We start from the raw sequence: 15255 nt of genomic DNA, 5'->3' as shown, positions 1-15255 counted from the left end.
TGCAATCTCGGTTGGACTCATCTTTGGTTGGAGAGCGATTCGGCATACGTGGTCAGCCTCTTCCGCAGCGGAACTGGTTTAGTCCCATGGACCATTCGACCGAGCTGGTTGAAGGCAAATCTCTTCTATGAACTTTGTGGTTACACACATCTATAGAGAGGGTAACCAGGTTGCTGACCTTCTGTCAAATTTTGCTCGTATTAGTAACGACGAGACCTGGTGGGACGTAATCCCTGAGTTCTGTGCTTCGGCTTACCTTTGTAATTTAAGCAAGAGATATGTTTATCGTTTTGCTTGATGTTTTCCTTTTCTTTCACTCTTGCACACTTGTATTCTTTTATTCTTATTAATAATACTGGTTTGGGTCTGCGGTTTGGGGTGCCATATGCCTTCCCTCTCTCACGTACCACGCCTTTAAGCAAAAAAAAAAAAAAAAAAAAGTTAGCCCTTTATGCATTTAGATTTAAATATACAAACCATCAAAAGTATATAATCTATCATGGTGATTAATGTTGCAATAATATTTATTTATTTATTTATTATAATAGTAATGGAATCCGAGTATTATATAGAAGGTTGATGAAGGTATCAACTATAAAGACAGAATTAGGAAAATGATTAGAACCACAAAAAAGAATGGTAAAGACAGAGTGAAATGAGGAAGGAGTGGAAAGATGAGACTTTAGTGTAAAATGGGCTCATTATCACCTACTTTAAAAATGGTACAAGCACTTGTTTTTTGTTCATAGTTATCACCTTCTTTGACAGCAACTGATGATGAAGTGCAAGCAAGCAGCAACCCCAGCTCTACATTTCAAGTGGTCCTGTCCTCCTGTGTTTTCATGAGACCATTTTGATGAAAACAGAAAAAGAAAGTAAGAGATGTAAGATAAGTGGAGAAGACGGCATGTATAAATAGAAAGAAATTTGAACATATCAAACAAATAGAAAGGCATATAAATATAGCAAAAGATGTTTATGTTTTCATTCAGAATGTGACTACACAGATTAAATACATTTATTTACAGAAAGAAAAGATTGGTAGATAGTCTTGTTTTGTACAGTAAATAATAGTACAAGCATTCAATCTCTTTCCTTGACTTTCGTTTCTCTGTCTTTTCTTTTCTGGTTAATTTTGCTTTCTTTCTTTTTTACAAATCTTGATTATTATTATTGTGTATCAGAAAGAAAAACACAGTTTACAATGTGCTTATTTAAGGTTGGAAATTAAGGTAAAAGGATAAGGTAACAATTTAATTTAATAACAACATTCTCTCTTATTTTAATGGATGGATGGAAAGTAAGGAGATAATAAAATAGGGGTTTAAATTCTTCTTTTAATTGAAAGCGACATTTAGAGGGAGGAAAACAGTCAAATTAAGCACTGATCTTTTTGACTGAAAGCTAATATTGGCCTTTGGTATATATGAAATGAAATAATTGTCCCTGTCCTTCTTTCCTAGGGTTCCACACTGCCTATTTGGACTTTTTCATCTATTCTTATCGTTATTATTGGACGTTTTTGTAGTTAGTTTTTGTTCTTTTTATTTTAAATGTAGAATATAAATGTTTGGTTATTAGGGATGTAAATGGGAGTGGGGATTCTCTGTCCCCTCGCGAATCCGTTTCGATATTAGAATCTCCATAGGATAGGGATGAAGATTGGTTTGTCCTCTGCAAGCGAGGACATATGTATCCCCATATTCGTTCCCGATAATTTCCCTATAGGGATTCTAGTAGTCTGATTAATTTCCCGTTTAATATTTATTTTTATATTTTATTATATTTTTTATGATTCTTTTTAGAGTTATTCGATTAGGTCAATTTTTTTTTCCGTCACTCAATCCAAATTTAATATTATTATCTATCGTTGTACGGTGCCAAATGCTAAAAAAATGGAGAAAAATAGATAAAAGTTATATATATATATATATATATATATATATATATATTAAAAAGGGTAAATAATTAATAGATCCCTATGTTTTTACTTAACTAGCTAGTAGGTCCATCATGTTATTATAAGGTCCTCATATTTTATTTTAATCAACTCTTTAGTCTTTGTATTTATTTTTATGCATAAATGTACAAACTTGCCCCTAATTATACAAATAAATAACTTCTCATTCTAGTTTTCAAATTTTAATCAAAATAGTTGTAATGAAATTTGTGTAGTATATATATACCGAAATTCTTATACTTGTGTATATTAATTATAAAAAAATATATTTATTATTTTCTTAAAAAATCACTTTTACAATTTTATATAATTATACTCCTATTTTGATAATTTTTAGAATATTTGTCATTCATTTTTTTAATGAATAAATTCTACACTAATAAATTAAAATTTATAGTTATATGAAAATTAATAAAACAATTAACTAACAGTGCAAAGATTATTATTATGAAGGAAAAAACATAAAATAAGAAAAATAGATATTTTATTATTAAAACATATAGTAAAGGGTAATTTTGCTATTTTAAATTTGATTTAGTCTTATTTGACCATTCACTCAAATATAAGGACTAAAGAGTTTACAAAAATAAAAACTAAGGGACTATATAATCATTTCTAAAAATACAAAGACTAAATAGTGTATTATGTAAAAACACAAGGACCTTATAATTATTTACCATATTAAAAAACCATAATGAAACGGGAAATGAAGATTCCTCGCAAGGTAAGGACAAGGAATCCTCGATATGTCGGAGAGCGGGGATGGGGAATGTAACCTGTCACCCTGCCCCGTTTACATCCCTATTGGTTAGTGATATTCTTAGGATAGTTCGATGATCGGATCTTTCTTCTCCGATTACCTTGAAAAATAAGAGGGGATTCGACGGTTTGGTTGAGGATACTCTAATATCTAAGTTAGTTAGCTTCGTAGGAATAGAAAAAAGTAATGGAGGTTCAGGTTTTAACGTACCTTAGCACTCATTTTATAGTCCCTCATGATTCCAAAGGGAGAAGTCTCACCTCCTATTGGAGAATTAATATCTCAATAGGAAGCTATCACATGTATCGCCTCTTTAGGGATTTGTTGTTGCTGAACTCACCAAGATGTATGTCTTACGACAATCATTTATTGGCTAAAATTCAAGTGCCCAAACTTCTCGTAAAAGCATAAATTGATAGCACTCGTCTATTATCAGTTAGTATTGAGAAACATTCACTTAACTTATCTTTTGTTAAAAGGAAACCCTTATTATTTTGAATAGAAATTCAATTAATATCTATTAGATATGAACATTATTTTATTATTATTCTTTTAGATACGAATTGGTTCATATTCTCAAAGACATTAACAATTGCTTTTAACATTTACAATTCTTAATATAAAATTTTACTTAGAAATTAGTTTATTTATGTAACTTTTAAACCACAAGTTTATGTTTACAAACAGAGCAAACTATAGTCGTTTTTTTTATAATTTTTGTTTTTGTATTTAGATATTATTTTATGTTTTTGTGTTGTATTAAGTTGTCTACATATACCTTATATTCTGCCTTCAATTTTTATTTTTTACTTATTATATGACAAATTAAAAATATATATCTATATTAATTAATATTTTTAATAATAATTATCAATTATTTATAATGCATATTTTTATGTATTTTTACTTATTATTTAAATATTGTCAAAATTAATTTTTGGTGTATATTAGTAAAAGTAATAATAATAATAAATAAATAAATAAAAATATGTAATATGATATTTATATGAAATAAAATAAAATAAAATAAATAATATTTTTTTATTAAAAGGTGACTGGTGGTGGATTGAAGAAAAAATAGAGATAGAAAATAAAGAAATAAAGAGTAAAGATAAATATGAACTATTTGGGTTGGAGATGACATTAGTTACAATAAGCTAGCTAGCTATAAAAGTAGAGTGTTATTTATAAGTGTGATGCAAATGCAATAGTCTCTTTTTAACTTCAAAATGCTTTTAAGGAATGAGTCAAACTCAAATTTTATATGGTTCACATATATCTAATCTCCAATTGTTGATTTCCCTCAAATATGCATATAAAATTATGTAAACTTTATGCTTCATATGTCTAGTCCTTAATAACAATATGAATTCCTTATCGAGTAAGGACTACTATTATTCCTGAATCGTAAGAGTGTGTAATGATGATTTCATATCGACTAGTTACAAACAATGTTTCATTTATAAGTGTGTTCTTCCCTTCGACTTCAAAGTGCATTTTAGGCGTGGCTTAGACCCGAATTTTTTCATGGGAGCCATGTAATCTAATGTTAGACACTCATTATTAGATCAGGCATATAATCCTATATGCAGCTTAGTATGTATATGAGAGGTGAATTACCTTTCCTTCTCTAGATATCTAGCTCTGAACGTGAAGGATGCGTGTTATTCAAAGTTGATTTTGAGGCAAAATTTTGCACTTTGTTGGTTCATAATTGATAATTCTTCTATGCATATTAAACCAAACTTTAGATACTTGAAAGATGCGTGTTATTCAAAGTTGTTATTAAACCAAATGTTGTAATTAGTCAAATAATCAATTCAGCTCTTCAACTTTAGATATGTCTAGTTACCTCTTTACATTTGCTTAAAGTGTGATCTTAGTCGATTGACCTAGTTTAAAGTAACTTATTGAATTTTAAATTTCTTTAAAATAATACGTGTTTTAATTTCTACTTTACTTTTTACATAAGTTGATACCATATGGAATATTCCTACAGAATATCCTTTATACTTGAATCAATGTCATCCTTCTTATTGGAATGACTCACAAAAGCCGTCCGGTTCGAAGTAAAAAATGTTCCCTGAAGATGCTTATAGTACCATCCAGTCTCGTGGATCAATATCTACCGTTCGCCACAATATTACAGAAGGAGAAGGAGAGCCCTTGAATTACACGAGGCAGTTACACAAAAGACGATTGTTGCATGACAAAGTGCGTCACCTGGTGACATAACGGTATGAAGGCCTCGTAATTAGATGATGACACTTGTCAGACTGTCTGTTATATGGTTGGATACACCACCTGACATCATAGTAATATGGAGACCTCATGACCAATTAGATGATGACACCTATCAAGACGTCTGTTATATATGGCTGGGTGCACCACCTGACATCATAGCAGTTCGAAGGTTTCAGAACCAATCAGATGCCAACACTTTTCCAGTAAGTCACTAGGGCACATTCCCAATATTACATCAGCCACACTGAGAGCTACTACATATAGATAATATAAGTACTCTTTAAAAGGTATGTAAACATCAGAGTCACTAATATTCATATTGTCTTCAACTTTCCTTTTAGAGCCGGTTTGTCGTTGTTACTTCTTTCCAGATTACTCGAAAAGATACTAGAAGACAATGTATATTGAACAACATCATAAGTTTTTAGTAGATTAATTATATCAATTTAAATAAATTCAGAGATTCCAAAATTCAATCAAAATACATAGAGGTTGATGTATAAAGCATATTTCCATTATTACTGAGGGACATGTTAGATAAACAATTCTAAAAACCCAGTAGACAAAAACACATAAATAATTGGTTTATGCTAAGATAAATAAAGAATTTGAAAATATACTTAAATTATGAGATCATGCATGATAAAAGAGAGAGTCTAAGTGATTTTCCTTTAGTTGAAGCTGATAAATTATGAGGTCTTCTTAATAAAATAAAATATAATAAAGAGTGCCTGGCCTGGCCATGCAACTCGTCCAATGATATAATTGTAAGAGAGAATTCAGTTTATTATTACTTTTGAGTGTCTTTCAATTGAACAGAGAAATGCATATATAATATTGATGCTGGTGCCACGTGAAGTGCCACCAGCGACGTATGCAGCTTCTTATCCACTCACTTCCTGCTCTCTCTCGCTGCTTTCATTTTCGTACTTCATTGTTTTAGTCTAAAAAGCATTCTCACCTCGACTCATCTCCAGATATTTTTTTCATTATATACTTCTCAACTTAGAGGGCGAGCCTTGGCGCAACGGTAAAACGTTGTTGCCGTGTGACCAGAGGTCACGGGTTCGAGTCTTAAGAGCGGCCTCTTGCCAATTAAATTGGCAAGGGAAGGCTTGCCCCCAATACACCCTTGTGGTGGGACCCCTCCCCGGACCCTCGCTCAGCGGGGACGCGTAATGCGACCGGGCCGCCCTTTTTTTTTTTTTTATACTTCTCAACTTAATCAACTACACTTAAAAAATATTACTCGTTAGAGTGTAAAATAAGATTTTTATATATGAAATTAAATTGTTACAAATATAAATTTAAAATAAATAACGTTGTTGTGTGTTTAATGTGATAAAAAAAATAAAAAATTTAATACATTAAAATAAATAATAATCACAAACTCAACCTACGAAATTAGAGATTTTGAGATGCTTTTCCTTCCTTTTATCGTTGACATCCTTCATCCGGTAAATATTATGGATCCATCCTATAAATTGGAATTCTTATGAATCAATTATTAGGACTCGAACCCTCAACCTTTCGAATTAGACCTATGATCTCATATTTAAAAAAGAAAAATGAAAACTAAGAGAAAATTAGAAAAAAAGATAAAATAATATAAAATAATGGTGTTGAAGGTCACTTAGTTTCCAATAAATTCCCCATCCATAGATGCCTAAACTCCCAACATCAATAGTTTATTCAAAGGGATCCTTTTTCTCTTTCTCATTCTCTGTGTGTAGAAAACTCCCATGGATGACATTTGTTACTTACTTGTGCTGTGCTGTCTTTCTCAGCCGTCCTCCAAGGTAAGGGTAAGTCACATATGATATATACCATAATCAAATAGCTAGGCTACAACTTGATTTTGACATCAAATTCCATCTACCTAAATCTCTGTCTTTCTTTCTTTCTTTCTTTCTTTCTGTCTTTCTCACACTATTGCTAACTGGGTTTTCATTTTCATTTCCTTGCAGAACATCTTCTCCGATTGAAACAGATGCTTTTTCTTCCTTTTACTACCCAATAGTTCCTTCCCTTTTCTCCTTCCTTCTTATGTCATTCTCCGAAATGTTTCCCTATAAGCCTTTTTTCAATGACATCACTTCCAATTTCAAACACTTAGATCACCACCAAACTCCCGATTCTTTCTTCCACTTCAATCCTTCTTCTTATGACGATCTCTTTCACAATCAAAACCCTGACCTTTTACTCCAGGAGCAGCAACAACAACAAGTGATGAAGGAGATGGAGAATATTAATGCTCTCTATAATTTTAATGCAGAAGATTTTGAAATAAACAAGATCAGTAGCAATGAGCAGGTCGTTATGAAGAAAAGATGTTCAAAGAGGGATCGGCATAGCAAGATTAACACAGCTCAAGGACCAAGAGATCGGAGAATGAGACTGTCACTTAAAGTTGCTAGAGAATTCTTTGATCTGCAGGATAAATTATGCTTTGATAAAGCTAGCAAGACTGTTGAATGGCTGCTTTTACAGGCACGTTCAGCAATCATCAATCTATCTTCTGTCACAAGTACTAATATTAATATTAATAATCAAAGTACTGCTGCATCTTCTACTTCTGAATGTGAAGTAGTGTCCGGAATTGAAGATGAAGCAGCAGCGGCGGCTGTTAAAGAGGACAACAATGAATCCAAAGCCAAAACTAAGGTTGGGAAAGTAGGGAAAAAGACTAAAGCTTGTTCACGTAAAAGTGCATTTCATCCCCAAGCGAAAGAGTCGAGAGAGAAGGCGAGAGCCAAAGCTAGGGAAAGAACAAGGAAAAAAATTGAAGATGCTAAAATGAACGGTTTCAATCAATTGAACTGCTGGAATATTCCGTTTGAAACCGCTGAAGAATCTGCGACTCAAAGCCACTCCCACTCCCACTCCCACTCCGTTAATCCTTGTATAAGTGAGGTTGAAGCTCCGATAACTTCCCCGTTAGCTACATCGGAAAGTATAACCGACGAATCTTGGGCGGCTATCGGAAAGTGGAGTCCGTTCCCTAGTCTCAGTCATCTATACAATTCAGGATTTCCTCAAGAAGTAAGTTTTTTTTCTATACCATCATCTTGGATTGAGGTTATGGTATTTCAATGGTACTGAAATTTCAAACCCAAATCGATTGAATGTGTCAAATTGAAAAACAAATTCAATTCATGCATAGGCATAAAAATATATGTGTTTAAATTTGATCTCACCTGCCCTAGTTTATGTTAAGGTATGCCTAGAATAGCATACTTTCCTTTTAAAGTTAATCCTAGTATAGTAAGGATTACACTTTTAGGTTTATTTAAGTAAGAATTGTTTGATTATCAATTTGCACTGAGGGTTTTGGAGCTTACGCTACCCGATATGTGAAATCGGGTTTAACGGGATTTGAGAGTTAGAAATTTGGGTAAAAGATGTGGTTTTTTTTTTAATGTTGTATCAATTTAACGATTACTAATGATTTATGTGCTTGTCATCATCGCCCGTGGATGTAGGAAAATTAGCCGAACCATCTATTTAAATCTCTTGTTCTTATGATTGCATGTCTAATTTCGTGTTCCACATATAATCGAGCTTATTATAGTCGATACCGATCCAATTTCTAACGGCTTACAATTTTACAGCAGAATCAAATCACAGATTTGCAAACTTTGTGCAAACCAATATGGGAGTCTCTTTGAAATTGTAGCTATAGCATATAAGGATTGGATTATAAGGTGGAGATGTTTGACATCCTTTTATGATGTATGAAGTGGACAAAGATTTGAAGAATAGTATGTGTGTGCTTTTACTTACTGTTTGGAATTGATTAATTCATGTAAAATACCATTAATTGTATCATTTTCATTGTGCAGTTTTCAGTATATATGATTATCAACTGTCTTTTTCATTTGTTGAGTAGTCCTTAATTAATTTTATAATTCAATCACTATTGTATCTGTCTTAATTTGTTACTTTATCATATCATATGATCATCAGTTGAATAGATTAATGATATCCAAACCTAATTAATAAAAAGACATTCACTAGCTTACACTGTCATAAACTTCTGCTTTTTTCTTTTTAGAATTAGGCTTCATTTCTCTTTCAATTAAGTCAATATACAACTTAATCAACAAAACGACATTATATTTAAGTCAATGTTGTTCTTTATATGGAAGATTTATAAATAAAGTCTCATAACTTTTTAGCTAACATAGTTCAGAAAGAAACCCAATGTTTATTTGGAAAGAAAAACAAGCTCAAAGCATGTATGTAATAATAATAAAAGTTATAAACTTTAACTATTATCAGGATCTTTTAAATCCGGTGATCAAAGGTTCAAATCTTGACAAAGCTATTTACCAATGGAGTTTCAATACATGATAAGATGGATTTATGTTGTCCACACGCTTTAACCTCATGGAATATTGATGTGCCGCGCATGCAAAGAACCAATTGAACTAAAAACTTAAACCAATAGTTAAGATCTAAGAATAGTTTTTATTATTATTTCCGATACATCTTCACACACGAATGCCCCTAAACTTGAAGAACGTACAACATAAACTCAGCCTACCATGTTAAATGCCACTAATAAATGAGATTATAAGGATCGAACCTAGATTACTTGGTTTGAGAGGTTCTGAAACTATGTCAAAGAATCGATTGAACCTTAACCTACCCGCTTAATCTTTTGGATCAAATAATTCCTTGACAGATACAAGTGATCCATATTAAAAGAAATCAAAATGGTTTTATCAAATTTATTGTTTAAGCAAAAGGCTCAAAATTTTGTTTGCATTGAATTAAGGAGAGGTTCTTGCTGTTAAATCAAGCTGATATCAGTAAAACTTGAACCTAACTTTATTTCTATACTTTCTAGAAATAGTGATACATGTTAGATATCTAGAGTTTGAAAACAGAAGTCTTTTTATTCATTGAAATATGTATATATTGATGAAGTAGCTAAGTTAGTATTATCCATTTGGTAGAAGATGTATGTTATACATATAATTATGAATACAGTAAAATGATATATCTCCTCCAAAAAGGCATGATTTCTTTTTCCATTTCTGGTGGAGTTTACAGGAAACTACCTAAGTGCTTTTCAATGGATAAATTGAGCTAAACTTTTAAGGAAAAGCTTGACTAGACACATGATGAATATACAAGTGTATGCAATATACACATGCCAAGTGTGCTGTTCTCATACACTACACAAATGCAATGCACCTATACATCTTATACATATATGCATACTTTTATTTATTCAACAAAAAGAAGCTGTCTATGCCACTAGTACTATATAAGTCTTAAATTCTTGGGTTAACCTAAGTTTTTGGCAGTGGAGAGCTCTGACCATCTGCACATGCTATTTTGATTTTCATAACTTATCAACAAAGTTTCTCAAATGTACTTTTTCTAAATATTAGAAAGTTAGTTCAACCTATTACAGGCCTAAATGTTCGTTTTCTTAGTTACTTTTTGTTTTTTTCGCTCGGAACAATAGAATAGAAATGTTTCGTTAGATTTGAGAAACAACTTCTATGAGCTACCAACAACAGCAACAACGATAAACAGTAGATACAAACGGATTTACTATATTTTCTTTGTGATTGCTTTTTTTACTGACTGCTTAGAAGGCTTTTTCCTTTGATTGTATTTGAATGAGAGATAATATGCAGCATTATGATTAGTATGCAGAAGAAAGTTTAATTATTGAATCAGCAATCTGTGGATCTACTTTATTAATGTTATGTTGTGCCTGGTTTTTTAGAATGTTCCTTTTGTTTTGATGTTTTTGTTGTCATTATTATAAACAAAATCAAATTGGATACAGTGCCATGTGCCTAACTAAGGCATTCACAGAGTGATGGTAAGTAGTTATACATCTACTTCTTAGAAACCATATAGCATTTCTAATTTATGATTTTAAGAATACTTTGATGAGTTGAGATTCTGTATTAGTTATAGGTTATTATAGCAGTCATATCATCTTCATGTCATAATATAAAATGTGATGTTTGAAGTTTAATATAGTTACCATAAACAAGAGTTGATTTTAGTACCTTTCTAAACTTAAATTTTTTTACCATAGAAAAAATAAATCAATTCTCAATACTAATTTTATCAAGAAATTAATTGACCTAATAAGTGTACCTTACTGTGACAAAAAAATTTGGGAGAAATTTTATCTCTACCACCGTTCTGTTGAAAGTATAAACTTATATTTATTAGAGTATTAATTATGATATAGAATTCTAGGAGTTGTATATATTTTCCAAGAGTCATTTATATTTTCTAAGTGTTGTGTTGTTTCTTGAGAGTCATTTGTATTTTTCTAAGAGTTGTGTTGTTTCATAATAATCTTATTTGAATCTATATATACCTACGATTACAAGAAGTAGAATAAGATAATTTCTCTAGAAATTATATACTCTTCCTTTGTAAATGGATATGTTCAAATAGAGAATGGGGCGCGATTGACGGCTCCACAAAGGGAGAATTTGAAGAGGTTAAAGAAGAAAAACTAGGAAGCACTGTCGCTTATCCACGGGTGTTTGGATGAGAATATATTTGTAAAAGTCCTTATTGGAACCAAAGCGAAGGAAGCATGAGAGATTCTTGAGAATTCCTTTAAGGGGAAGCATAAGGTGATCAAGGTGTGTTTGCAAAGCTTGAGAGGTGAGTATGAGAAACTCAAAATGAATGAGTCAGAATCGATTGAGGAGTTCTTTACTAGAGCTTTAGCAATTATCAATCTGTTGAAGAGATATGGAGAGACGATGGAGGACGTTCTTGTGGTAGAAAAAATTCTTCATTCTTTGACTCTAAAATTTGACGATGTGGTGGCTGCTATTGAAGAATCAAAGGATCTGGAGACTATGTATGTTGATCGACTTTCGGGCTCATTACAAGTGCATTAGGAGAGATTAAAGAAAAGAGAAGAAATTGCAAATCAAGATTTGCAAGCAACACTGAATTTAAATGAAAAAGATGAAAAGAAGCAACTTGTAGGAAGATATGGAAGAGGAAGAAGAAGGAGAGTAAGAGGTAGAGGTCGTGGCTGGAGTCGTTGAGGTAATAGAAGAGGTAGAGGAGGCAAAAATTTCAGTAATAACAAAGCAACAAATTTCCAGTAATGGAATTTGAGAGGACGAGGCAGAGGCAATAATTTCCATCGCCATGACAAAGCTCGTGTGCAATGTTATAATTGTCAAGAATTTGGTCACTATATAGCATAGTGTAAAACCAATTCTTACAAAGATGAACATGCAAACTTTGTCGACATTCACGAAGATGAAGAATCAACTTTGTTACTGACATGTAGCGGAGATGAAGAAAGGAGCAAGGAGTCTTCACTCAGGAGCAAGCAATCACATGACGGGAAATAAAGATATTTTCTATAATCTTTTATGAATCTATAAAAGAATAACATTTCTTTTAGTGACAAATCAAAAGTTCAAGTTATGGGCAGCGACAACATCTTTATCAAAATGAAGAATGCAGATCTTCAGTTTATCTCTTATGTTTATTATGTTCCATCTTTGGAAACAAATATTCTGAGTATTGGACAACTTTTAGAGAAAGAATATGAGGTGGAAATGAACAAGAATGGGTTGGTTATGAGAGATGGGAAGAGAAGAATGATAGCAAAAGTTCCATTAACAACAAATAAGTTGTTCAAGCTAAAAATCAGCAGTGGTCATCCCATATGTCTGAAAGCTATCGTCAGATTCTGCATGGTTATGACATCTCAGATTGGGTCACTTGAATTTTGGAGGATTGGAGCATATGTTCAAACAAGATTTGGTGCAAGGATTACCTTCTATAAATCATCCTAATCAGATTTTTGAAGGTTGTATGTATGGAAAACAATCAAGAAGAAGTTTTGCAATGGATTCTTTGTCTAGCACTTCAAAACCACTTGAATTGGTGCATGTTGATATATGTGGTCCTATTGATCCAAGTTCACATGGAGTTAATATGTATTTTTTTGTTGTTCATTAATGATTGTACGCAAAACTTGGGTTTATTTCTTAAAGGAAAAATCTGAAGCATTTGAAATGCTTAAGAAGTTCAAGGCTCAAGTTGAGAATGAAAGTGATTTGAAGATTCTATCTTTGAAAACTGATTGAGGAAGAGATTTCACATCAAAAAAGTCCAATCAGTTCTATGAGTATCATGGTATTCGACGTTCTCTCACTATCCCAAGGTCACCTTAATAGAATGGTGTTGTGGAGCGAAAAAATTCAACCATTCTCAATATGGCTCGAAGCATGATGAAGAGCGCATACATGCCAAAGGAATTTACTTGAATAACAAAAGTCCTTCCTGTGCAAATGACTCCCGTGAAGCATGGAGTGGGAAGAAACCAAATCTTTCTCATCTAAAAGTATTTTTTTATTATTAGTTATGTTCATATGGCTGATGAATTAAGAAGCAAATTGTATGACAAAAATGAAAAGGTGGTGTTTATTGACTATGAGAATAATTCCAAAGGTTATAAATTTTATAATCCTCGGAATGAGAAAGTTGTCATAAGTAGAGATGTTGAGTTTGAAGATGAAGGTGCCTGGAATTAGGAGGTTTCCCAAGATGAAAACTATAATTTTCTTCCTATGATTGATGATGATTTAATTGTAGGTCAGACTGAAGATGAAAAAAATAATTCAGTATGGATCGAAACAGTGCCATAGGCTTGATAGTTTTTCGGATTTTTCTATTGTGCTTTTTTCGGACGTGATTGGCCTAGATGTTTGTAGAGTGGTTAAAGGCTTCTTTCAAATAAGTTTGATCTCTAATGGTCTAAATTCCAAACTGTTAGTTTTAATCCCAAAAACCGATGGTGCTATGGAGATAGAGAAATTCTATCCTACTGTGATGAGCAACATCATCTTTAAAATTATTTCTAAAATTTTAGATGATCGTCCAACTAGGGTAGTAACTCGAATTGTGTTTAAGAATAAATTTGGTCTTATGAGAGGGCATCATCATTGCATTGATGCTACTTCTAAAGAGGTCAATTTTCTTAATAAGATGTGTTTCAAGGGTAATATGTCTCTTAAAATCAATATCAGGAAAACGTTTGACACCCTAGATTGGAATTTTCTACTTGCACTTATGGAATTATTTAGGGTTTCTTTAACATTCAGGGATTGGATTGTTAATATTTTAGCTTCTTCTCGACTTCCCATCTTGATTTGTGGTGAAGTCAAGGGTTATTTTGCATGCTCTAGAGGATTTAGACGAAGATATCTTCTCACCCCTATCCTTTTTAGCATTGTAAAAAATGTTCTTCGCAGTTGGTTGGCTAAATTGGTAGACGAGGTTCTATCTCTTTGATGGTTTACATAAGTGGTGTGGTGCTCTTGACACATTTACTATAGGCGGATGATGTGCTTTTATATTGTATGTCTTCAACTCAGAATATGTATATGATTAATGGGGAATTTACGCTTTATGGTCGACTTTTCGGGTAGTTTGTGAACTGGTCCAAGTCTTCCATTTACTTTAGCTCTACTATTGTGCAATGTAGAATTTTGGTCCTCACTTCTATTGTTGATATTCCGATTGGTGTTTTACCATTTCATTAGTTTGGTGTCCCACTCTCTTAAGGTGCCCCTCGAGCTTGTTTCTTGTGCCCTATATCATACAAAATTTTAGCTTGGGACAATTACAAAAATGGGTCAAATGGGAGGTCCATTTACATATTTAACCCATTTACTCAACCTACTACATATCTAGACTGTTTTTGTGTGACTTTCCCATAATACCCTCAATATTTACGGAGCGGCTATCTCCCTCCCGTCTGACTTCGCAGATTCTAGCATTTGTGAAGCCTGCGAAGCTAATGTTTGGTTTAGTTGATGATTTTAATTAGCATATGTGAAGTCTGGTTGTGTTTTTAACAAAATTCGCTAAGTGGTATATAACAAAAAAATGCCAAACAACAACGGATTCTAACATATTATCAAAATTTACAACAAGATTGCCACAATAACAAAATTAAAATCATAACATTATCAAAATTTACAGCAAAATTGCCACAATAAACTCCTAACAAATCACTTCAAAGTGAACCTAACTAATCTGGACGGAAATTTCTCCCTCTACAGGAAGTCCAGACTTTTTGGGATGAGAAATGGAAGTCCAGACCTTTTGGGATGGACGTGTCCCATGGTGCACACCAAGATTGGCACAATCTCTCCTAACCAATCATTTCAAAGTGAATGTGCCAATTTTGACGGAAATTTCTCCCTATACAGGAAGGAAAGTCATCTCCTCTGCATCCGAGGACACCGCCTTCCAGAAAGGGATG

The 15255-nt window shown here is 32.6% G+C and overlaps 1 protein-coding gene and 1 long non-coding RNA gene across 6 annotated transcripts in view; one reads left to right on the top strand and one right to left on the bottom strand.

Moving 5' to 3' along the window:
* Nucleotides 1-615: 615 nt before the first annotated feature.
* LOC136220566 (uncharacterized) overlaps nucleotides 616-15255 on the bottom strand; it is a 39796-nt gene continuing 25156 nt past the window's right edge. Inside the window, exon 4 of one of the 3 annotated variants that reach the window (XR_010684575.1) lies at nucleotides 616-832. This is a non-coding gene — a long non-coding RNA (uncharacterized lncRNA). Of the gene's footprint in view, nucleotides 833-4667; nucleotides 5352-6308; nucleotides 6442-15255 lie in introns of those variants that run through there. The other 2 variants (XR_010684574.1, XR_010684573.1) reach the window with 2 other exon arrangements.
* On the top strand, nucleotides 6631-8847 carry LOC136220370 (transcription factor DICHOTOMA). Of its 3 annotated transcripts, none has more exons than XM_066008193.1 (3): nucleotides 6631-6763; nucleotides 6932-8006; nucleotides 8579-8847. In XM_066008193.1, the coding sequence occupies exons 1-3, from the start codon at nucleotides 6711-6713 to the stop codon at nucleotides 8630-8632; spliced, it is 1182 nt and encodes a 393-aa protein (XP_065864265.1). In that variant the 5' UTR covers nucleotides 6631-6710; the 3' UTR covers nucleotides 8633-8847. The 3 variants fall into 3 exon arrangements, with proteins under 3 accessions (XP_065864265.1, XP_065864263.1, XP_065864266.1); XM_066008191.1 differs by having other exon boundaries at nucleotides 8576-8846; XM_066008194.1 differs by having other exon boundaries at nucleotides 6631-6769; nucleotides 8576-8844.

Source organism: Euphorbia lathyris, chromosome 2 (genome assembly GCF_963576675.1).
Source record: "Euphorbia lathyris chromosome 2, ddEupLath1.1, whole genome shotgun sequence".
NCBI classification, from domain to species: domain Eukaryota; kingdom Viridiplantae; phylum Streptophyta; class Magnoliopsida; order Malpighiales; family Euphorbiaceae; genus Euphorbia; species Euphorbia lathyris.
Note: the sequence above shows the minus strand (reverse complement) of the source record. Positions and strands in the feature narration are given on the sequence as shown.